We start from the raw sequence: 26,404 nt of genomic DNA on the forward strand, positions 1-26,404 counted from the left end.
TTATGACCAAAACTCCATTTCTTTCCTCTTTTGACCCACTGTAATAAAGCTTGTACCCATTTCCTATCTCTCAAGTTCCATTTCCTTTCCATCTTGTTTCCTGCACATACAGGGTATCTATCATTCTCTGCTCCATCCCATCAACTATCTTCCTCAATCTTCCCGTGACTGTACCAGCATTCCAAGCACCTGGTCTGATCTTCCATTGTCACTAGCCTCTTTGGCCGAAGTCGGAAACCCTTTTCTCAACTTTTACGTTGAATCTTAAATCAGAGTTCATATACCAATAATTTATGGTTAATGTGTATTGAGGTGTCTTTCTATACTGTGTAGCCTACTGATTCTTCATTCAACAAAAGTCAGAAAAAGTGTGACCGGTTTATGCTACATTATCACAACATAATTCCTACGCTCACAACTGAAATACTTCTTAAATTAAAGAAACTAACTGTAAATTTTCTTTGGCAGTATTCTAAGTTATACCATCCAAAGAAATATGTTAATATCTGAAATAGGTCAAAGGAAGTTAAAAATTTACCATGCCGTATCTTTTCACAGAAATTTTGCATCAAACAACACCTCACTACTCTATGGATTAGCATCTTAGCTCTGAGAGAAGCTCTTCACCAAGATGGGAAGCCAATTAGACAGTCTTTTAAGCCAGCTGGGGACTGGCAGATGGAATGTCATACACTTCGTAGCATTATCTTACTGTAAGTAAATAGTCACTTTTTATCATAGTGTTCTGTGCAGTATGCTGTATATCCAAGTATGTATATATATGTATATATGTATATATGTATATATATATATATATATATATATATATATATATATATATATATATATATGTATATGCATATATATATATATATATATATATATATATATATATGTATATATATGTATATATATATGTATATGTATATGTATATATATATATATATATATATATATATATATATATATATATATATATATATATATATATATATATATAATTATTACTTAAAGTAAAACTCATACCATTATCTACATAGATAAAATGAATATCATAATTTCGATCATCAATTGCATTCAGTTCTTCCCAGACTGTACCAACCTGTAAGTGGTATTAGGTATGGAGTCAATTCTGAATCATACTTTCTCCATCATAAGGCTCCATACTATACAGTATTCTAGTAGTTTTATTCCAGCTGTGACCTGATTGGAGAATGATCTTCCTAATTGGGCAATTGAATTTGTGGAACTTCAGAAATTCAAACTTACAGTGAATGCTTTCATGTTGAACAGGCTGACATAAGTCTCTCTTTACATATCTATTCTGACGGTGTTATCGATTATAAGATATTCTATATTCTTTATTCATTACTTCTCATGTAGTATATTTATTTCCAATTTCTTTTTTTTTCAAACTGTGGCTGTAGCTTGGCATATACTGATTGCCAGTGAAGTTTATTGGCAGCTAGGAATGATATTAGTTATAATGGCATGCACAGATTGCTAGGGAACAGCTTATTGGTAGCCATTATTTATATTAGTCAACAATTGTCATCTTTTTCTTATCAAATATGACTGTAACACTAAATATCTACCTGAAGAACTCAAATTTTACTCCAAAATGAAATGAAGGCAAAAGACGACCCTACATAAACTAAGTATATTAAATTCACATTTCATATAATGGTATAGTATGTGATGATCCCTGATTTGTTCATTTTGTAATATTCAGCTGTAAGGTCTGGTTCATTTATAATTTTCTGAAAAGAAAATACCGATGATCAGAGGAAATTTGAAAATTAAATTTCAAATTCCACACACCCAGCTAATCGACAGGCACAGATAAGAGCTAAGGGTTGAAGCTTAAAATCAAATTATAGGGTGTTTGTGAAGTCTTTTTACCCACTTAGAAAATATTAGAGATAATAAAATGAACAGACAAATATGCAGAAATTATTAAAAAAAGAAGAGTAAATACTAAAGCGGTTTTGCCTCATTTAATACACTTCTATATGGGCACCATTAGTAGCACGAAACACAAAGGCAGTACTCAATTTCCTGTCAAATTTACTGTACCAAAGCCTCGTCAATGTTACCAGTGGTATCAATAATATTTTGCTTGAGGTCAGTGACGTCCAGTATCTTTGTTCGATACCTGCCATCTTTAATATAACCCTATAGAAACAAGTCCAAGGGAATGATATTTGGTTTAGGAACCCATGAACATGCAGTCCTCAGTGTGTTTGTGCGCCATTTTGTTGGAAAATGTTGGTTGGTATAAGATTATCTATTTGTAGTGCCACATTCGGTCAAAAGGCCAAGATAAACATATGAAGCAGTTGATGTCTCAAAGAAAAATGGTTCATTGATTCGATTAGCGTGATCCAATACCACGCATTCACCTTTGGACTATCTTGGTGAAGTTCCTTGGTCACACGAGGATGTTATGATACCCAGATCAACACACTGTGTTAAGTTTCCCTGAAAAATGAAAGATTGTGTCATAAAAAAACTTGATTGAGGGACTTTTTACATTTAGAGATTTGTTCCAGAATGGTAACTGCAAACTATTTTGGTCTTGGATTATCATATGGCTTGAGTTACACTTTATAATCATAAATTCTCCTGTAGGACTTTGTGCACTGTTAAATGTATTAGCTGAAAGTGTCTGGCAGCAGTACGGATGTACTGCACTTAGTAGGAAAACGATCAAAGGCCTGCCTTACACGATCGATATTTTCCTCAGATATTATACTATCCATTCCTCCTTTCATCCAGTATTGTCCCTCTCCATAATTTTCTTGAGCACAAATTGACGGCCGTGATGGTGAATCCCTTCCATATTTAGTTCTGTAGTTTTACCGAGTCTGTGTATCCAATTTTGTTTTAATAAACCTTGACACACATTGTGCCTTTTCTTGAAGAGTAGCGACGCCCCCCACACTTTTTGGGAGTGGGTGAGTTATTTAACAATACTTTTTTCATTAACAGGGTACCCGATTTAAACAAATATAATATGATCAAAACTTAGTAACTTCTGAGTACATAGAACAAATATGATTAAGATATCTTACCAATGGCTTATATAATATATTTTCTTCTAATGTCAAGAGATTTTATGAACACCTTAAAAATTTATTCACATTAGACAAGCTATACATAAGTGGGAAGACGCTAGTAGAATCTGTCTTTCAAATCCATCCTGCCTGCGCCTGCCAGACTACAAGATTCTGTAACCTAATTTAAGACACAAATGTATATTGTTTCGACAATTGACATTTAGTCTCTTTTTTTGCAAAACTTTTCACTCATTCAATCTTCAGTTATTACAATCACTATTATTGTTACTCAACCTGACATCTTTCCCTCATTTGAAAAATAAAACCATGGCAAGGAGATACAAAGTAATCTTCTTCTTTCCCACCGTTATCCCTACTTCAAGGGTCAGTTGCCCGATGCGCTCTCCCTAATGCCTTCTATCAAAGGCATCCTCTTCCACCAAACCTCTTCTCACCAAATCATCCTTCACCTTATCTTGTCATCTAATTCTCTGCCTCCCTCTTGATCTTCTGCCTCAAACAGCCTCCTCCCAAGCCCTCTTCACTCCCTCCTCACCATCCATCCTTACACATGCCCACACCATCTCCATCGTAACACTCTTATTATCTCTGTAATCTTCCCTACACCTGCCATTTTTCTTATTTCATCATTTTCTAATCTTTCAAACAGCGATATTCCCATAACCCATATTAGCATCCTCATCACTGTTCTCTCAAGCTTTGCTTCCTCTCTTCGTCTTAAAGTCCAAGTCTCTGATCCATACATTAACACTGGTCTTATTACTGTGCTATGGATCTTGACTTTTACCTTAAGTGGCATTTGAAGTAAGATTACAGCCTCTCTCAAGTTAATGAAGTTCAGCCTCCATAACAATGAGCAAAATAGTTACCACAGCTTTAAGGTAAAGAGAATAAAACCCCTCCAGTGCTGAGGAAGATAACGTCACACCTCAAAAAATGAAAAATGCTGACACTCCACCAACCACAATCTCATTATAGAGGAGTACTGTAGGAACTAACAGCAATTTTACAAGTTCTTGAGTTTGAGGGTTGGAAGGTCAGAATATCTTCTGACAATGCTCCAAATTCCCTTTACTTTAGTTAAGAAAGAAACTTATCTAGAATATATAAGATTTTTTTAGAGGCTGCAACCCTTCAAACAGGGGAACAATAATGTAAAAAATTTGAAGGTGACAATAATATCTTAGCATATTCACTTATAAAACACAACCAGATGACATACTATAAAAGCTCCAAAAGGAGTAAAAATTAGATACGAAGGTAAGCCTAGGTACTTTAAAAAATGGTACTAAAATGACTGTGCACAATGAATAATGAGTGTGGTGCGAAACTAGTTAGACTAATTAGGTTTTACTTTTGTTGGACACACTGTAATCTCCATTTTAATAATCTAATTTACTGACTCATATTCAATCTCTAGTATCCATATTGGTTGTATCATCTTGCATAATGTACAACCTCATTTCTAAGGCCAACAAGCATGTTAACAATAAAGATAAATAACAAAGATCTTTATTGTAAAGCAGATTTAATAAATGTATGCTCATTAGATATAGCATCAGCATTGCATCTTTGCTGTTTGTCACTAAAGACCATAGGACCAATTACTCGCATGTAGCCTTCAAAGTCAAAGTCACCACCATGTTCCTTATTCACTTCCAAAACTTCTGTTTCAATGCGGTTTTTGAAGTTAAGGCATCTTACTGTATCAAAATATTTTTTATAACATACATATCTTGATTTCAGCATCATGAAGCTAGAAAAGTTTGTTTCTGCATGCTAAAGTGCATATCTAATAGATATAATACTGTAGCTGTAGATACAACGGATAAGAACAAGATACACACATATACAAGCTATTTTAAATAGCCTCCCCCAAATAAACATTTTATTTTAGCATATTCCATCACTATTCTTTCAGCCTTCTTAAGAAACATAACAGGTTGCCAATTGCCACAGTAAAATCTATGAGAACAAGCAATACTAGTCAAGAGACTGGCGGCAAGATCGTGACTCTTGGCTCAAATTGAACTAAAATTCTATGAACACGTATTGATGATCAATATAAAAAGTTTCTCATGGTGACATGTCTTGCAGGTTTTTCTTTGCCAGCCTACCACACTTTAGCGGGTGCCTTTTTTGTTCCAAGTCTGAGCCATAGTTGCAACACACCAAGTTCTCTCATGAGTAGTAATGACTCAAACGGCAGACCTTCTGTATAGTAAGTGAATAAAATGCAATGTAACATATCACACAATGAATTACAACACTGGGTAGTTCTTGTGCAGATCCTAGGATTCTAATAATGTGTTTGTTAATAAGAAATTCGGATTATGAGCAATTTCCAGTACAATTATATTAATCTCTAAACATTTTCATTGCTGATGAGTAGGAAATCTTGTCTGTAACTGCTATATTGCCTTGAAAATTCGATTTCTCTACTTTTTTTTTTCAGTCCATGCAGCTATGTAGCCATAAGCACAATTTCCGGAAATGTTGTTCAAGAAGAATGTAGTACTTGGGTTTTCGATAACTCCACATTCAGCACAACGCTTACTTCAGAGGTAAACTACAAGACATAAAGTATCTAAAAATATGAGACTCTCACTTGCTCTCTCCATAATTTTGAGTTTAGAAAGCGTCACACATTGCAAATTATTACAAAATATGTTGAAAATGTTATGAAATTTGAGCAACTGATTTAATAGTGCATACTGCACTCACTCAATAAGTTTTGATAAAGTGTTTTTGGTAATTTTTCCACTATTGTTTCAGACTACCTATCTGACATATCCTTTTATTGATCTTCCACAGTTCAAGCTGGTATGTGGAAGGGCCTATCTCAGAGCAACCTTCAGTGGAATTTATATGTTTGGTGTCTTAGTTGGTGCTCCCCTCACCGGACTTCTCGCTGACAAGTAAGAAAACATCATCAGTTGCTTTCCTCTCCAGTATGCAGTTCACAAAATTATACTTGTTTTATTCTATATATTATGAACAATCTAGACTGCACTGAAGTTCGCAGACTTTTTTTAGAATTAAGAACTAAACTATCTAGTCTAGAGTATATGTAAAATAGGCCTCAGAAATGTTTGTTATTTGTACAGTGTTTAAGTTTTCTTGGTAGGAAAGCACTCCTATCCAACGCTAATAAAATTACCTTGTGGTAGAACAGTTTGTTACCATAAATTTGTTTCAATCCGATTAATAACATTCAAAACTTTAATGTCAAGTCATACTTAGCCACAGATTAGTCTCAACGTGATCCTTCATTTAATGCTTCTCCTGGTACATTGAATAACAGAGATAATTTAAGTAGCTGCTAATAATTATATATATAAGTTTATTCATATATATATATATATATATATATATATATATATATATATATATATATATATATATATATATATATATATATATCCACTGTATTTCCTCCTTTACCAGATATGGTCGCAAACCCACCGTTGCCATCGGATCTCTGATGTATTCTGCCATAGCTATTGCTTCCTGTTGGTTGCCTTCCTTCCTCACACTTTTGACAGCTCGGTTTTTGATGGGCACAATGCATTCCACCATTATCACAGCTGGTTACATCTTAGGTAAGAAAGCTACTAGACGATGAAAATGTCATGTTGAACTGGCATATGTTTACCAACAAACACAACTATACTGCATATAAATATATATATGTATATATATATATATATATATATATATATATATATATATATATATATATATATATATATATATATGAGTGTGTATATATATATATATATATATATGTATATATATATATATATATATATATATATGAGTGTGTATATATATATATATATATATATATATATATATATATATATATATATATATATATATATATAGTGGAACCTCTACATACGAATTTAATCCGTTCCAGAACCAACTTCGGATGTAGAAAATGTTCGGATGTCGAAACGAATTTTGCCATAAGAATACATTGAAATAGGATTAATCCGTGGTTGAGCCCAAAAACCTATGATAACTTCTTAATAAACTACTACACATAATTTTCCCATGAGAATAATGAACACTAAATTAGATAATAGACATGTAAATAAGAAGAATAGACGTGAAAATAAGAAGAATTAGCAAAAAATGATAAATAAGAAACGGGTTTTTAGCGTCACTTTACCTTAGAAACTCCAGCGCAGGTGTTGTTAGTCTTGCTACGCAGAGAGGAGACGGACGGGCGGCGAGGAGGTAGAGAGGTTAACTACGATAAACGTACACTACCGTAACTTATTCTAACTTACACTAAGTGAACTTTAACATAACTTAGCTTATCTTTTTTTATTTTTATATTTTATATTTTTTTTTACATTTTCTTTTTTTCTTTTTGATGATTACGTAATTTTAATCACTTTCACTCTCTACACTTAAAATTGACTGAATCTCTTTCGCTTCACTCTTTTCCGTTTTCTTTGTTTCACTTTCTTCCGCTTCACTCTTTGCCATTTTCTTCGAATCACTTACATCCTCTTCATCACGAGTTCGCTTCGCAGTTTTTTTAAAGAAATTATCGATAGATAATTGCTTGGTACGGCTTTTCAGAATGTTTCGAAAGTGAGTTAGGCAAACATCATCGAACTGAGAAACTACACGACAAACCTGCAATTTCTTTGGATGGTATTTGTCGATGAAGTCGACCACGTCTTGATATTTTCCTAACACCTCTTTTATATGCGCCGAACCTAACACATGTTCTACCTCCTCGCTCCCTTCCTCGTCATCACTCATGTGCTCCAACATAGCATGGAGTTCCTTGAGCTCATCCGTGGTAAGTTCGTCGTGATGTTCGGCGACGAGTTCCGTAACGTCATCTGCGTCGACCTCCAGACCCATGGACTTGCCAAGGGAGACGATTTCCTCTACGGCTTCCGCTGCACCCACCACGGGATCAGGTTCGGGGTCAAAACCCTCGAAATCTCGGGGAGAAACTGCATCAGGCCACAGCTTCTTCCAGGCAGAATTGAGGGTCCGTCGAGTTAATCCCACCCAAGCCTGATCTATGATCTTCAAGCAGTGCACGATGTTGAAGTGGCCCCTCCAAAATTCACGCAAAGTTAAGTTGGTGCTTTGCGTAACATTAAAGCACTGCTTAAATAAGTGCTTGGTGTAGAGCTTCTTAAAATTAGAGATGACTTGTTGGTCCATGGGCTGGAGGATAGAGGTGGTATTCGGTGGAAGATACGGCACCTTTATGAACTTAAATTCATCAAAGATATCATCTTCAAGTCCGGGGGGGGGGGGGGGGGGTGAGCGGGTGCATTGTCAAGGCATAGCAGGCACTTTAAAGGCAATTCTGTTCATGAAGATACTTCTTCACAGAAGGGCCAAAAACTTGGTTAACCCATAGCACAAAGAATTGCCTCATGACCCAGGCCTTCGAGTTGGATCGCCAGAAAACATGAAGCTGATCCTTATCGACGTTGTGTGCTTTTAAGGCCCTAGGGTTCTCTGAATGGTAAACCAGTAAGGGCTTGACTTTAAAGTCCCCGCTAGCCTTGGCACATAGGGCAAGAGTCAACCGATCCTTCATTGGCTTATGCCCAGGCAATTTCTTCTCTTCGGCAGTGATGTAGGTTCGACTCGGCATCTTCTTCCAAAACAGCCCGGTTTCATCACAATTAAACACCTGCTGCTCTACGTAGCCTTCTTCCTGCACGATCTTTTCAAAGTTCTTGACAAAGTCAGCTGCAGCCTTTGTGTCCGCACTAGCAGCCTCTCCGTGGCGAACAACTAAATGAATCCCGGACCGTTTCTTAAATTTCTCGAACCAGCCACGAGATGCCTTGAAATCATCTGAGGAAGGCTCGGTTGAACTCTCCCCAGCATAACCCCCAGAGCTCTCCTCCTTCAAGTCCGTAAAGATGGCGTGCGCCTTCTCGCAGATGACGGTTTCGGTGATGGTGTCGCCAACGATCTCTCTGTCCTTAATCCACACTAGTAGAAGTCGTTCCATCTCTTCTATGATAGGGGCATGGCGCGTTTTGAAATTATGGTGATCCCCTTAGAAGGTTTCACTGCTTTAATAGCTTCCTTCTGTTTAAGGATTGTCGAGATCGTCGACATATTACGGCCATACTGTTTAGCAAGTTCACTCACGCAGACGCCATGCTCATGTTTTTCAATAATTTTCTGCTTAACTTCTAAAGAAAGCATTTCCTTCTTCCTTTTCTCACCACTACTACTACCACTGGCAAAACTAAGCCTTTTAGGACCCATACTTTACGTAAATTACCGTTAAAGGATACACGTAAAAAATCACGATTAAAACAGAGTTAATAGCAGAACGCACTGAGCACAACCGCAAGAAGCCGACGAGAACAGAGGACTGACCCAAGCCGCGCTAATTGAGCGTCCCTCCGAGGTCGATGTGCTGCCTTCTATCGGCGGAAATAAAAAACACTTCAGGCGCTATGAGCACCGACTACGCGTACGAGTATTGTTTACTTTGGGTGTCGAAAAAAACATTCGGGTGTAGAGTAGGAACGTGTTCGAATTGTACTTCGCGTGTAGAAAAATTCGGATACAACCATACAACCGGTACGACGAAAATTGCTTACTTCGTGTGTCGTAATAAAATTTGGGTGTAGAGTCAAAAATTTGCTTGAATTTTACTTCGGATGTTGGAAAATTCGGATGTAAATACGTTCGGATGTAGAGGTTCCACTGTATATATATATATATATATATATATATATATATATATATATATATATATATATATATATATATATATATATATATATATATATATATAGACCGTGCTTTGACTGTGAGGGCACAACTCTTAGGTAACTATTTCTAGGAATATGGTTTGCTCAAGATGTACTGTCAGTCTGAGTACCTGAACTTGTTGAAAACTAGAAAACTGTAACTTTCTTGTACTATCCCCTTTCAAAATAGAAAGACATATTATATAGAAATTAGAAACAAATGATTTATACACACATATATATAATATATATATATATATATTTATATATATACATATTTATACATACATACACATATAATCACACACACACACATATATAATACATATATATACATATATATATGTATATATATACACACATATATAATTATGCGTTCGTTTGCGAGATTATATAGAATTTAAATCGGAATGGGAGATAATTAACCACTTCCTGCCAAGTAATTCAAACTCACAAATGCTTACACACACATATACAGTATATAACCTATATATACACACACATACATACATATACACATACACAGGTCCATTCCTTCAGCCTATTTTTTTCCCTATATTAAAATTTCTTGAATGTCGTAAAATTTGCGGATTTTTTCGCTTAGGATGTTTGCCACATCTGAATGCAAATAAATATGTAGTTATGTTTGAAAATTTAAAGGTCCCTCATGAATGGCAGAGGGAAGGGACAGTGGCAATGCCCTAGAGACTGATCATGTATGTATATATATATATATATATATATATATATATATATATATATATATATATATATATATATATATATATATATATATATATATAAACTTTTATACATCAAACATCCTTAGCGGAAAAAATCCGCAAATTTTACGACCTTCAAGAAATTCTAATATAATGAAAAAATATTCTATGTTCAAACACGAACTCCCACGTTGGTTACACAGTAATCTACCTTCTTTCAACAGCTTTAGAAGTATCGGAGCCACGGCTGCGATCCGTGATGGGCATCGTGCTGTACCTGCCATGGTCCATGGGGACGATGGCATTAGGAGGCTTTGCCTATTTCGTTCGTGATTGGAGGAATCTACAGCTGTTGCTCTCACTTCTGTCACTGCCATTTCTTCCCGCTCTCTTGTAAGTCAATAGCTGACATAAGTCTTTTTATAGCTTATATATGACATATCTGTTTTTGATGTTGTTACTGTTTTTAGAATGATTTGTTGTAATTTTCTTATCATCATTTATTCATTTCCCTATTTCCTTTCCTCACTGGGCTATTTTTCCCCGTTGGAGCCCTTGGGATATAGCATCTTGCTTTTCCAACTGAGGTTGTAGTTTGGCTAGTAATATAATAATAATAATAATAATAATATTAATAATAATAATAATAACACCGTCATTCTTAAAAGCGACAATTAATATGACTACATTTGATCACGTAGCTAGACATTATACTTCATATCCACACATGGAAAGTGGGACCTTTATGAGGTTGAAGAATGGAAAGACATATACCCTTCCTGCTACCTCCTTCCACTTCCTCCTGGCTGTTTTTCTCATATTCTTATCTTCAGCCTCGCATCCTCCCTCCTGACTTATAGTAGATTCCAAGCGAAGTGTAGATGCCAAATGCAAATAATAAAAAAGTTTAAGAAGCTCAGATCTATTTACTTGATATAAATGGAGTGTAAGAATGATAAAATTTTTATATGGGCAATTTTAAAAAGGTTGGGGCAAGCGTAAATTGGACCAAGGTGTTCTGAGATGGTTTGGTCATGTTGCAAAAATGGAGGATGGTAGTTTGGTGAAAAGAGCTAGCTATTCAAAAGTGTTGGAAGGAAAGAGGAGAGGAATACATAGCAATTACTGACTAGATGATATAGAAGAGGTATTTAATAAACAATAACTGAACCAAAAAATGTTTACAAGATGAAAGGCGAATGGCGACATAGGTGTGGAGGCTTTTTGTCTTTTGTACTATATTTTCAAATATGATTACATCAAGAACACAACAAACTAGAGAAGTTTTTCTAAATACAGATTTTTGCGTTATCCATCTCATCCGCAGGATTTTGGATGAGTCCCCAAGATGGTTAGTTGTTAGAGGATATTACCACCACGCACTACTAGTTCTTCAGAGGGCTGCTAGGTGGAACAAAGCCGTTTTGCCTCCCCCTCACAGGATCCTACAGATTGTCAAAGGAGGTCAAAATGATGTAAGTATCTACACACACAGGTTTATTTCTTTTCTTTACAGACTCTATGTTTATATAAATTCCATGCAGTATGCTTCGATGTAAACCAGTGCCACTTTATTATAATATAGATGTATAAAGCATATTTTATCCTAAGGTTACTTTATAAATATAAATACTAGTCAAAGATATTTAATATATACATACATACATATATATATATACATATATATATATATATATATATATATATATATATATATATATATATATATATATATATATATATATATATATATATACATCTATTACAATAAACCTTCCTTCTCTTTGAAAGGGGATAGGCCAAAGGATATAGCCTTCTGGTCTTCAAGGGTGAACTTGCTACCATACGCCATTTTCGAAACCCTAGCATAGAGTCTCATACTACTTATTATTAGGTGGGACAGTGGTCGATAGGGTAGGAACGCTCCACACACACATACCTAATGTGAACCAAATGCTGTATCATATGGAATAGGCCCTCACTGGCTGACTCCAGCTTTTTTATTGTAACTGTCAGTATATCTTTTCAGGATTAAGCTGGTTCCTTAAACATATGATTGGATGCAATACAAAAAAAAAAAAAAAAAAAGACATCGCTAAATGTCACATTCAGACTAAAATAGTGAAACTTGTCTAAATTCTTGTGCAAAAGAAAATTGTGAGGCAGCTTCATCCTCCTGTAGGGAAAGCTAACCAGCAGCAAGCCAAACACTCTGTACACACTGCGATATTCCCCTATCTATCCTGTACACTCTTGCTTCTTGTCTATCAAGGTTCTTTCTTTACTGTACCTTTACTTCATCTACTCATGAATTTCAATGTTTTCTTCCCTTCCTTCTCCTTAAGGTTCCTGAATTGTAGGACTAATGACTGGTTCAGGAAAACTCAATGTGCCTCAATTGACCTAAGCAAATGATCATGGGTCTTGTGGTTATTTGACTGTGTTGATTTCAGCCATGGAAGAGAGGGCCATTGGACCATTAATCTTATTAAAAAATACTGGTATAGATGATAGGTTCTTGAGAATGATGAACTGACTTTAGAGGTGAAGCAAAATGTGTGTTGAAATAAGTAGGCAAGAGAATGGCTGATTGATATGAAAGTGGGTATGGCCAAGGTTGTACTATAACTTCATGGATGTTCCACAACTTTATGGATGGAGAGATGCTACAAGACAGTGAAAGGTCAATAGATGTAGGTGCAAAGATCTGGGACAATAAAATGTACACCAAAATGGCTTATGAATGCGGATTATACTGTGCTGGTTGGAAAAAATTAAGAAAGATCGCAGAGGTTGATATAAGCTTAAAAGTATTTACAAAATAAGGAAGTAGAGAAAAATTTTATACATCAGTAAAGTAATGAGGGCAAATGGAAGACAAGAGGAACGTAGAACAATAAATGTAGTTTGGATGGTGGAAGAAGGGAAAGGGTTGATTAATATGTATTTGAGTGTAAATGTAAAAGATTACAGTATGATGAGAGAAGTCTAGTCACAGAATAGATGAAGAAAGAAAGGTATGAGAGTGTTTGCAAAAGATTGAAAAGAGGCTCAAATTTTCTGTAGAAGCCAAGGGGAGAATGTATGATGGAATGACCCAATACTCCTTTATGGAGGTGAAATGTGGATGCTAAATATGAAAGGAAGAAAATTTGAAGCTGTTGAAATAAACTATTTGGGCAGAATGGGTGTTATAGTAAACAGCTAAAGGGGAATACTGTGAAGATATGTAACTTAAATAGTAAAAGGTTAGACAAGATGAAATGATGGATCAATACATTTTGAGTCGGTTAGGTCATGTGGTAAGAATGATAGACTAACGTTTGGTGAAAAGGGGCATATTAAAGAAGTGCTTGGTGATAGGAAAAGAAGATGCCTGGTATGAACATTGAGAAGTATGAAGGGTGGCAGAACCAGTGATGGCGATACAGAATACACAAGTGAAGCAGCAAATGAGTAAAAGAAAAATAGTGAAGCACCAGTTCCATCAGAGTTTCAAATTGAAATGGCCAAGATACTAGCTACAGAGAGGGAAAAATGGATGCTGGATTTATTAGGAGCAATATGAGAGGAGGAAAGAATGCCTTGAGACTGGTAGGAGAGTTTAATGAAATCTATATTTAAGCAGGAAGGTGACATCATGGAATTGTGGTAACTACAGGAATATTAACGTAATAGCAATGTATAAAAGTTTTTGAGAGGGTACCAGACGAGAGATTGAGAGATTTTAAAGATTAGGAAATATTAGTGTGGATTTATGAAGGGGGAGAGAGGCAATGTGGGTGTCATCTTTAAAGTAAGGTAGGTACAGGAAAAAAGGCGAGAGGGAAACCAGAAGCTCTTCTGTGCTTTAGTAGAACTAGAGAAGGCATATGATAGAACACCAAGAGAAATGATGTTTGGTGCATGACGAGGAGGTTAGTCCTGGGGAAGTTGGTTAAAATGGTAGAGATGATATACAAAAGAATTAGAACAAAAGGAATAGCAGCTGTTGTGGAAACAAAAACATTTGAAGTTAGCATTGGATTATACAAGTGGTCAACATTGAGCCTGTTTTATGTGTGCTGGTCATGGATGTGTTAAGTTAAAAAATCAGAAATGAAGGTATGGGAGTTGCTATACGCAGATGATTTGATGATTAATGGTGAAAATGAGGAAGACTTACAGAGAAGGGTTGTAAAGTGGTAGGTGACTTGAGGGCAAATGTGGATAAGCCTGAGATTATGATGAGTAGTAAGGATGTTAAGGACAGAATAACCATACATGAAAGTAAAGGCTCGGTTATAAAATAGATGGAACAATTTAGGTACTTAGGAGCTATTATAATTCAGGAGGGAGGATGTGAAGCCTTAGTAGAGAATACGATAAAAGCTGCCTGGGAAAAGTGGAAGGAGGTAGCAGGAGTGGTATGTGATAAGAAAATGCCAATTAAGCTAAAAGTAAGGATTTTCAGCCCAGGAATAGACAAGTGTTAACGTATAAATTGGAAAGGTGGGATCTAAGACGAAAAGAGGAAGCAAAGCTTGAGAGAACAGAGATCAGCATGGTGAGGTAGATTATGGGAATATCACTGCTTAAAAGATTGGAAAATGATGAAATAAGAAAAATGGCAGGCATAGTAAAGTTTAGAGGTAATAAGAGTGTCATAACTGAGAGGGTGTGGACTGGGCACATTTTGGGGATGGATGGTGGGGATGGAGTGAGGAGAGGTTGGGAGGAACCTGTTAGAGATGGAAGATAGAAAGGGAGGCAGAGGATTAGATGGCGAGATAGATGAAAGATGATTTGGAGAGAAGAGCTTTGGTAGAAGAGGATGCCTTTGATAGAAGGCACAAGAGAGGGCAACCGACTCCTTAATGTAGGGATAACAGTTGGAAAAAAGAGTAGTAAAAAGTTGTAATGTTGGACAGCCATACGGAAGGAAGCTGAAAAAGAGGTAGGCCTATTGTAGAAATGGCTTAAAGCTAGAAATAAATACGGTAAACAGAGCCGTTGATTTATAAGCTGCCTTTACAATTTGTGGGCATATGACCAAAAGAACAATAATATATTATCGGACTTCTAGTTAAAGGCTATAAAACCCATGTTATTCTACATTAAAATGCTTGAAAGTATCTAAATAAATTGACCATAGATTTTTCAAAAGCTTGTCGCAGCTATAATCGGTCCTTATTTAGTTATGCCCCGCCCTTGAAATTTCCCGCGTTCGCAGCGCCGCCTGTAGGGCAACTGAACAGCCTTGTGACGTCATACCAGAAACACCTGATTTCACTGGCAATGACAGACACATTGGAAACTACGAGCGATACTGAAGAAATTAGCTTTGATTTAAACGACACAGATGACGAAAATGACCCAGAATTAGAAATTTTGACAGCTGAATGTCCGGGCAGTATTCAGCCTTATAGATCTGAGCCAGAGCGCTCATCTTCAGAAGAAAATGAGGAAAGTTCCGACGAGGGCAGCAACAGAGACGACACCGAGGACAGAATCTTGAGAAATGAAATTGGTCATTAAGAATGACAGAATGGGTCCTTAGAGACTGTTAAAGAAGCAGAGGAAGGAAGATAAGACGATGGTTGTCGAACTAAGGAAGTTTGCAGGCGTGGACTGGCACGGAAAGACTATAAACAGACGCAAGTAGGAGGACATGTCTAAGGCCTTTATTCCGCAGTGGACTAGAAACGGCTGATGATGATGATGACGATGATAATATATATATATATATATATATATATATATATATATATATATATATATATATATATATATATATATACATATATATATATATATATCTATGTATATGCATAAATATATATATCTATATATATTTATATATATATGTATATATCTATACAAATATATATGTATAAATATATATGTATATATATATATATATATATATATATATATATATATATATATTATATATATATATATATAAATACATGTATATATAAATATATATATATATTTATATACTTATATATATATATATATATATATATATATATATATATATATATGTATATCTATATATTTATATGTATATCAATATAAATATATACTGTACATATACATATATATATATATGTGTGTATATATATATATACATATTTATATATATATATATATATATATATATATATATATATATATATATATATATATATGTGTGTGTGTGTGTGTGTGTGTGTATACATGTAAATATATATAAGTATAACTTTACATTTATATGTATATAAATACTGTATATGTATATAAATACTGTATATGTATATATATATATATATATATATATATATATATATATATATATATATATATATATATATATATATACAAAAACAACTCCGGTAAAAAGGTAAACACGCCGGCCACCATGCATCTCACACGTTAAGTTCCTGGTATGACGTCACGGCTGGCTGACTAAATTTGGCTGTGGCGCGCCAACTTTAAGGACTTGCAGCTGGCGCATGGGGCTGCTGAGACCCCAGGTAATGGGTGGGTCTTGAATCAAACACCAAGCCCGACATTTTGACATATGATAAAACCTGATTGCTGATATTACCGCACAGCACCTTTAAAGATAATAGAAATGTAACATCTGAAACCAAACATACTAAAAATAAAATGGTGTCTATATGAGATCAGTTTATTTTTGCTCATAATCTGTCTAGTATATATAATGTGCATAATATAGGAATTATGATTTATCATAGACATTTATCAGAACAAACATTCTAAAACCACTGTAATAAATATTCTGTGTATTATGCTTCTCCAAGCAACAAAATTATCAATTTCTACACGTAGATATCTACCTCATAATACCCCTCGAATTATCTCAGGCTTTAGCATGGGAAGAACGCTCAAAATTATTACACTACAGTTAACACACTAAATGCTAATCTAGAATTCTAGATCTTGCTACTTTATTCGACGTTTTAAAACTACAAAACACTCCACTTTCATTGCCATCACCATTAGTACTACTATGCTAGTAAAATTACTACACATCTGCTAACTAGTGACTTTCAACCACAGGTCAGCCTCGTGAAACCCTCTGAAGACAACTGTAAGGGAAATTCCCTCAACGCCCTTCAAGGATGTTTCATCTTGCTACGGTAAGTTACTATCTCTCTCTCTCTCTCTCTCTCTCTCTCTCTCTCTCTCTCTCTCTCTCTCTCTCTCTCTAATATTCTTAATATAAAATAAGTGGAAAATCTAACAGAAAATGTTCAACATTAGGCAGGTATTGAACATTTTATGGTCTACACTGCTACCCTGGAAACTAAAAATTAGTTTTGGTTAGGTATTTGAACTTTTTCTGAGGAACTGGAGAGCCATCACTATAATAGTCTAAATCAATACTAGTAGACTTCCATTGCCACTTAGAATAGAGTTTTAATTTCTAAACCATCTCAGCCAGACGACAAATTTGTATCATACGACACATGATATTACCAACAGATGTGAAATAAATAAAGTAAGCATTAGAGTTAAGTTTATAAGCAAACGTGGATTTATGTTAATAAAAATACTTTGCAATTCAAATTGTATACATTATTATTTACCTTTTGAAATAAGTCCAATGATCACCAGGTAATCGTGGAAAAAATAAAATTGTCAGGTAGCACAATACAAGCATTTATTAAATTAGACGTTAAAAGAACGAGTCTGAACATGAGTTAATTTTAGAAGTAAACAATAACATAGTTACGTATGATATATAGAAATTATTATAAGATAAAATTTGTTAAAAATGTTTACTGACCTCAACTGCATGTAAATTGTTATTAATGCACATATATGTTGTCCACGTTTAGCCTTTAGCACTTGGCCTGTATTTTTAATGAACAGTAAACAGCTAAAATAGAACAGTGATCGTTAACATTAGCCAGGGTCAGTTACTTATAGCATCTACCTATCTCTACATGTAGTTTCTAGATATCAGCGAAGATTTATCAAGGTGAACATATTGTGTTAAAAATTTCCAACAAGGTGATCAAATTCAATAAATCTCACTCGATGGAGAGTAATTATCATTGTTACCTTATACTTTACTTTCTCATTATTCCCACTTTCCTTTAAAAGAAAATCCCCAAGTAATTTTCAAATGATTTCCCTTCTAGCACAAACAGATTACGCATCATCACTCTGTCCCTTTACGTCAACCACCTCATCGTGAGCATGGTGTATTACGGCCTCACCCTCAGCGGAGGTCAGCTGAGCAATAACCCTTTTGCGTACATGGTCCTCATGGGCTTAGTCGAGGTCCCCGCTTACACAGTCGTCATTCCTATCGTCGTGCGATTCGGTAGGCGGTCTCCAACTGTCACGTTCTTCTTGTTCAGCGGCGTGGTTCTCCTGGCACTTCCCTTCATTCCAAAAGGTTAGTCAAAAGGTTTGGATTTTACTCTACATCAAAGCTAAATTCAAGATATTTAAGTAGGTACTCAGTTGATAGCTAAGTAGTCTTGATTTTGGAATCACTGGTCATGCACCCGTTTTGAATTCCTTTAGTTGAATTAATGTCATTAAATATATTATTTATCAGCTATGGAAAAAAGGGGAAAGCTGTGTTGTTCAAATACTAATAAGTTATTCAACATATTCGTATAACGATTAGTAATTGGACTATAACGTATCAAATTTTGGAAGTTCATTAAGAATGGCATTCGCCCCAGATTTCTTGGATCTTTTCCCTTACAACAAACCTATTTCCTTTGGGGTCAGATCCCTCTCTGATCTTTGGATCTTTCTTATTTCGTCTAAATTAGGGCATTAGGCTTCCATTCCCATCAGCCTTTACATAAAAAAGAAGAACGCATTTGCACATGAAGGTAAAAGAAAACTTCACCTTGTTTTTCACTCCCTACTTTTCCTCTGGCAGGATGTGCCTGGGTTATGGTAACTATGGCACTGCTGGGGAAAATGACCATCACCTCAGCCTACCAGATTCTGTCACTCTATTCTTCGGAGCTTTTTCCCACTGAAGTCAGAACCTGGGGCACAAGCACTGCGTTCATGATGTCCAGGGTTGGTTCTGTGGCATCACCATTCATCACAGAATACTTGGTAAGTTGAGTTCTGCACTGTTACTGTCTGGGAGTAGGTGGGTCTCTTCTTAGCATCATTATCTTTTTTAAGTAATAGGCTACAAAGAGTAGTTGTTGATGGGTACGACAGTGACTGTAAGAATATAATATCTGATGTTCCTATGGGGAGTGTTCTTGGTCCATTGCTTTCATATTATACATGCATGTTATGTCATTTGGCATTTAAAGCATGCTTGTTGCATATGCAGAAGATTGCTGGGATTTTTAATTATGGCTGACATATTTCTTGTTCTTATCTTATGTTATGTTTAAAGATATTTATTTCAACCAGCAGTGCTCCTAGATACTTCAGAATATCCAACAACAGTTTGATAATGAAAACAATAAAATCTGAAAAACTGTACAATTCTTGTAATTACACCAGTGGCTGCACAATATCCAGACCTTTTCAATGATAATGCCTCTTTAACTAGACATAATTCTTGACTGCAAATCTAATTTTGAGAAACACATTCGGTCTGTTTCTTCTCCAAATGCAAAAAAAAATATAGCTTATTGAGTCTTTTAAATTACTTGGTGATCAATCTCTTCCGAGGAAATCGTTTAATTCTACTATGTTCTAAATATTGTTCTCCTGTCTGGTTTTCAGCTGCAGTCTCATCTCAATTGCAATCCCGCGCTTATGTTAGTGACAAGTTGCCTAACATACTGTATTTTCCCTATTTAAAAAAATCAGAAAGGAAGTTTTTTGCTTGCAATATTGTTGCATTACAAAACAAATGATAATTTATATTAATATATGGCACTTTTGCATGTTTCTGGTCCTTAACAATGCTTCAGGAACCATCCGACCGGATTTCAAGAGAAAGTTTTTTTTTTTTAATGGTTTCTTTTATTCCCCAGGGTACTTTATGTATGTGGGCCCCATCAGTTGTTTTTGGCGCTGCCTCCGTTGTGGCAGGGTTAGCCACACTGGCCCTCCCCGAGACACAGGGAGTGGCGCTGCCAGACACTATTGAACACCTGGAGAAAAGAGTGAATCTCACTCCTAGCAGGTATGTCCCATAGAGCTTCTTCAAAAGAGCATATTTCTATGCTTCCGTAAGTGCTATTTAAATTGTAAATAACGAAGTAGCCTAAATGTTAGTGCAGAAATGTTAATACTGTTATGTGTGTACTCTCGATATATGTTTGGATATTGAAGCAATACAGATCATTCTTCAGTCTTGGGTTGGACTTCTTAAGTTCAAACTTGCTGCGAATGTTTTTTTTTTTTTTTTTTTTTTTTTTTTTTTTTTTTTTTTTTTGTTTAACAGGCTGACATAAGTCTTCAAGTCTCTTCATAGTTTACGTACGAGAGATCTATTTTAACGTTGTTACTGATTTTAAGATAATTAATATTTATCATGCATTACTTCTTATATAACTTAATTCCTTATTTCCTTTCCTAACTGGGATACTTTTCCCTGTTGGAGTCCTCGGGGTTGTAGCATTCTGTTTTTTCAACTAGGGTTGTAGCTTAGCTAATAATAATAATAATAATTGAAGGAAAAAGGAGGAATTTTAATTCACAAACACAAGAGAGAGAGAGAGAGAATACTGAGAGACGAAGGTTATCTTGTCGAGGCCTCGAGATTTGATGGAAGACATTTATCACGAGCAATGATCTCTCCTATCTATTATTTTTTATATATTCTTCCCAATTCCTCTCTCCACCGACCCACAATGGTCGACTAACATCTAAATACCTAACTTGCAGAACCGATTATTATTATTATTATTATTATTATTATTATTATTATTATTATTATTATTATTATTACTTGCTAAGCTATAAGCCAAGGGGCTCCAACAGGGAAAATAGTCCAGTGAGGAAAGGAAACAAGGAAACATAAAATATTTTAAGAAGAGTAACAGCACTGAAATAAATTAGTAACTCAAATAGAAGATGTGCAGTAAGCACATAATATATTAAGTCTAATTGATAAAAGATATAAATTAAATATCAAAACCTATGATGAATGGATATACAAATTCTATATATCAAACCTACGTTTCTTAAGCCATTAAAAAGTGATATAACTATGGATAAAGCCATATAAAAATTCAAGAGCAAAGCCATTAAAAAAGTACTAATGAATAATTAGAAAATTCCTGAGACTGAAAATTATGGCTGACATATTTCTTGTTCTTATCTTATGCTATGTTTAAAGATATTTATTTCAACCAGCAGTGCTCCTAGATACTCCAGAATATCCAACAACAGAGTTTGATAAGGAAAGCAATTGAAATCTTAAAAACGTACAATTCTCGGAATCCAAGAAAATATTAGATAATGATTTCTGACGAAAACATAAATCTGTATCTTTTAAAAATATTACATTCACAAAATATAAACTGAATAGTTAGAATAGTGTCACACTCACTGATCTTGAGAATTGTTACGTGATGTGTACACATTAAAAATGCGTGGGTCTACTTTGTATGACCAATTCTATAAGTTGAAAATTATGCAATCTATATAACAGTATATGTATATGTGTATATATATATATATATATATATATATATATATATATATATATATATATATATATATATATATATATATATATATATATATATGTATGTATATGTATATATATAAATTATATATATACATATACATACATATGTTTATATATATATGTACTGTATATACACACATATATATATATGTATATGTATACATATATATATATATATATATATATATATATATAGAGAGAGAGAGAGAGAGAGAGAGAGAGAGAGAGAGAGAGAGAGAGAGAGAGAGAGAGAGAGAGAGAGAGAGAGAGAGAGAGAGAGAGAGAATTATTGATCATTGAAACCAGGTAGTATTGTGACAATTGGTTGTTCGTTGAAAATTTCTGGAATTTTCATTTTATAAATATTTACTTCTGGTTTGTTTCACTCATTGAAACTTTTAATCTATAATTTTAATAATTTAAGATTGAAACGGCTATTAACTTTTACCATACAGTTTTTGGTATAGCTTATAGCTTTTAACCCTGTTTTTTTTCCTTTTAGAAAATAACTTTTGTAGAAAGAAATACATCATCAACCTTACCTATCATTATTTATTAATTTACGATATTTTTTCATTAGAATTAATTTACCGGAAGCTTTTTATTTTTGAGAAAATTAATACTTTAAACTAAACATTGATAACTTTCACTATTAAAAAATAAAAAACTATAATCAATTTGTTCCATAAAATATGATAAACATGATATTACTACTACTACTACTTCTACTACTACTGCTACTACTATTACTACTACTACTACTACTACTACTACTACTACTAATAATAATAATAATAATAATAATAACTAGAATAGGCACTCAGTAGCGTGCATACCTTCACCAACACCACATTACAAGATAGGAAACTGAATTATGCACATTTTGGCACTGGTTTCACGCAAAATTGACCACGAATAACAAAAAGACGTTGAATTTGACCCAAGGACTCCCAAAATCTAATCAAATTGTCCTTGTATCATGACCAATCATCCCACAAAATTTCATGAGATTCAATCACGATATAGCATAAAGAAATTTTTTACCTTTTTATGACCATGACCTTGATAGGCACTTGAATTATGCACACTTTGGCGATAGTTTCATGCAAATCGGGTAAAAATTGATATAGCAGACTTTTTTTTACCTTCTCTTGACCTTGACCTTTGACACAATGACTAAAATAATATAATCTCATTGTCCTTGGATCATAGCCAATCTTCCCATCACATTTCATGTGATTCGATCACGATATAGCAAAAAGACGTTTTTGAACTTTTCGTGTCCTTAACCTTGATCATGTGTATCACAAAATAGGCATCTGAAATATACACATTTTGCCACTAGTTTCATGCAAATCATATATAAATTGACCATAACATAGCAAAGAGACACTTTTAATCTTTTCGTTACCTCTACCTTGACATTTGACCCTATCAATCCCAAAAACTAATCAAATTGTCCTTTGATCATGGCCAATCATTCCACTAATTTCATGAGAATCGGTCAAATAGTTTTTGAGTTATTCGAATTACAAACAAACATAATAAATAAATACATGCCTATCAAAATATAACCTTCTGGCAAAAGTAATAAAGAATCTTTTATTATTTTTATTATTTCCAGGAATATATTTCGATTCTTGATGCGAGACCCTGTCCCATCAGCGCAGGCAACACGAGTGAACTTGCCGCGGCGCCCGAGAAACGAATCAGCAGTCGTACAGCAAGCTCGACAGAACTACAATCATCAAATTGCTGCAATACGCGAACAACTCCTTCAACAGCAGATGCACCAACAGCAACCTTTGCTACATGCCTGTCCACATCCCAACTGCCCTCATAATGGAAGGGTCTCTCCTATTTGACCTGGGTCGACCTAATTATCACCTGCCTTATCATGGGAGATTGTCAATTTATCAATTGCTTGATCTCGGCTAGCTTAATCTTAATTGTCCCTATACTGCGGGAACGTTGGCTGCTGGAACTTCTGTACATTGATACAATCTTCATAGCTACTGTAAGGGGGGTAGGGGGGGAGGGTTGGTTGTTTGACCTTGGTTAACCAAGTCTGACTACCTTGATAACGGAAGGATGTCACCTATTTGGCAAAGTTTAAAAATATAGGCGTTAGAAATGTATGTTTTCAGTCATGAAAGTCGAATATATCACTCAGATTTAGGATGGTACAGGAGCAATTACCTACTTTAATCTCAATTAAAAGGAATTAAATTTAGAAATAATCTTGTCTAAACTTTGTTAGAAGGTCAACTGTCTTGGAAAAATTCAGATTCTTTTTCCTAGGAGTAGTAAGGTCGATATTTTGTCTTTACTGAGTTAGCAGCTTATCTGTCTTACTGTGATTTAAAATTGCTTTCTCTAGGTTGAGTTAGAACTTAGAAGGTTGCCTTTCTAAATATCATTTTGATAATCGGTCTAAAATCATCTCTATTAAAACACCCAGCTCTAAATTTGATCTAAGAAGAGTCTGAAATCACTCAATTTACGAAGTATAGTTGGTGTATTTTGTAACTGTTATCCTAAGTTAATTGACATTTTAATGGCATGTAAATGGAAAATAAAATATACGAGTTTTAGAATATTTTGTATGGGCAAATTGCAACTAATAATCACAACAATCACAATGGAAAATAATGACGGGTTGTTTCAAAATGGAAATGAGAATGTGGACAATTTATATATAAGTATTTTCAGTACAAAAAATAATAGAATTATAGCTTGAAAATAATAAAGAGCATAAAATGGATGGAATTTTTTTCCCCTTAACGTCATACAACTATACTACTTTTCTACATGATCCATGCAAAGTATATTCAATAAGAGCATAAAAACACTTGCTGGGGTAATACTTTGGAGAGGTGGATTACAAGTTACTCGGAATATGAGGAAATCAGCATCCGTGCATGAAATTTTAAATTGGGATACAACTATCGTATCGGTCTGCTCTTTATACAAATGGGATTTTAAACTGTTGATGTTAAGTTAGCAGTATACAGTAAATTATATCCACACTGTCCCCAAAGACGACCAGGAAAGATGATTACCATAAAGGTGAAAAATAATTATTGAGAAGCATGATCAAGAAATGTGTGAGGGAACCTTATCAAAATGTACAGTTACAGCGTCAACGTTTAGCTGGATTCTGATGAAGAAAAAGAAATCAAATCAATTGATGTAGTGAAAAGGATCAACTAAAAACATTATTTGTGAAAAAGAAAAGTTTTTGTGTGCCGTCTTTTTGAAAAATGAGTCAGGTACAATAACAGAAAAAAAGGAACATTCAAAGTAAGCCATGGCTGGTTGGAAATCTTCAAGTGAAGAACAGGCCTCCATGGTATTGTGTGACATCATAAAAATGTGAGCTCTGAGGTCAAGGAAGCAAAGGCATTTGTATCCCAACTTAAAAGGGTTGTGGATTATGTGTTACATACCGCAACAAGTTTTTAACTGTGATGAGACTGGTTTCTTTTTGAAGAAGATGCTCGAAGGTTCTCCATTACTAAAGAAGAAAAGACAATTTTCTATCACAACCCCTTGAAAGGCTGTCTAACTATGCTGTTTTGTGCTGAAGCCAGTGGATGAGCAATTAAAAAGTACAATGTGAAGAAGCAACTTAATCTCCTGTGGTCATCAAACAACAACGGTTGAAAGGTTGGGAGACACGAATTGTGTGTTGAATGGGTCGAGGTTCCTGGTCCTGAAGTCATAAAGTACCTCAAGGATAAAAAAATTCCACTGCAAGCCTTACTGCTTATGGAAACTGCTTCTGTCCATTCTCTAGCCATTGTCTATTGTGAGACAACCTGATAGAGGAATTAAAGTTCATCAAGATATTCATCAAGATATCGTTCCAGCTTCCCAACAATACTCCAATTAGGACTAACAGGTGAGCTCCATCTTTATAAATAAAAAAAAAAAAAGAAAAAAAAAAAACCCTCAAAGGCACTATTTCCGAGATGTTTCGAGGTAACTGAAGGAACCAAGCTCACCCTCCTAAAGATTTTAAATGATATTTCCACATTGTCAGTTGTTTCAAAATCCCTGATAAAGACCAGGAAGGTATAACCAAGAGACCTCTCAATTCAGCATGGAGGAACCAGTGGCCTGAATGCATTACCAAATGTGATTTTGAGTGGTTCAAATCTATTCAGGAGGAGGCAATTAATAATAAAATTATATTCTTTGGCA

The 26,404-nt window shown here is 34.7% G+C and overlaps 2 protein-coding genes across 2 annotated transcripts in view; one reads left to right on the forward strand and one right to left on the reverse strand.

Moving 5' to 3' along the window:
- The window catches only part of LOC137644846 (organic cation transporter protein-like), a 32,348-nt gene extending 7,404 nt beyond the window's left edge, over positions 1 to 24,944 (forward strand). The window contains exons 2-13 of the mRNA XM_068377742.1: positions 559 to 713; positions 5,178 to 5,301; positions 5,536 to 5,644; positions 5,895 to 5,998; positions 6,528 to 6,682; positions 10,791 to 10,959; positions 11,894 to 12,041; positions 17,617 to 17,696; positions 18,705 to 18,964; positions 19,466 to 19,650; positions 20,535 to 20,686; positions 23,823 to 24,944. Coding sequence (XP_068233843.1) covers positions 632 to 713; positions 5,178 to 5,301; positions 5,536 to 5,644; positions 5,895 to 5,998; positions 6,528 to 6,682; positions 10,791 to 10,959; positions 11,894 to 12,041; positions 17,617 to 17,696; positions 18,705 to 18,964; positions 19,466 to 19,650; positions 20,535 to 20,686; positions 23,823 to 24,063 — 1,809 coding nt within the window. The 5' untranslated portion in view covers positions 559 to 631 and the 3' untranslated portion in view covers positions 24,064 to 24,944. The remainder of the gene's footprint in view (positions 1 to 558; positions 714 to 5,177; positions 5,302 to 5,535; positions 5,645 to 5,894; positions 5,999 to 6,527; positions 6,683 to 10,790; positions 10,960 to 11,893; positions 12,042 to 17,616; positions 17,697 to 18,704; positions 18,965 to 19,465; positions 19,651 to 20,534; positions 20,687 to 23,822) is intronic.
- Positions 1 to 26,404, reverse strand: part of RpL13A (ribosomal protein L13A) — a 141,651-nt gene that overhangs the window by 97,259 nt on the left and 17,988 nt on the right. The gene's annotated exons all lie outside the window — the stretch shown is intronic.

Source organism: Palaemon carinicauda, chromosome 1, assembly GCF_036898095.1.
Source record: "Palaemon carinicauda isolate YSFRI2023 chromosome 1, ASM3689809v2, whole genome shotgun sequence".
NCBI lineage: Eukaryota > Metazoa > Arthropoda > Malacostraca > Decapoda > Palaemonidae > Palaemon > Palaemon carinicauda.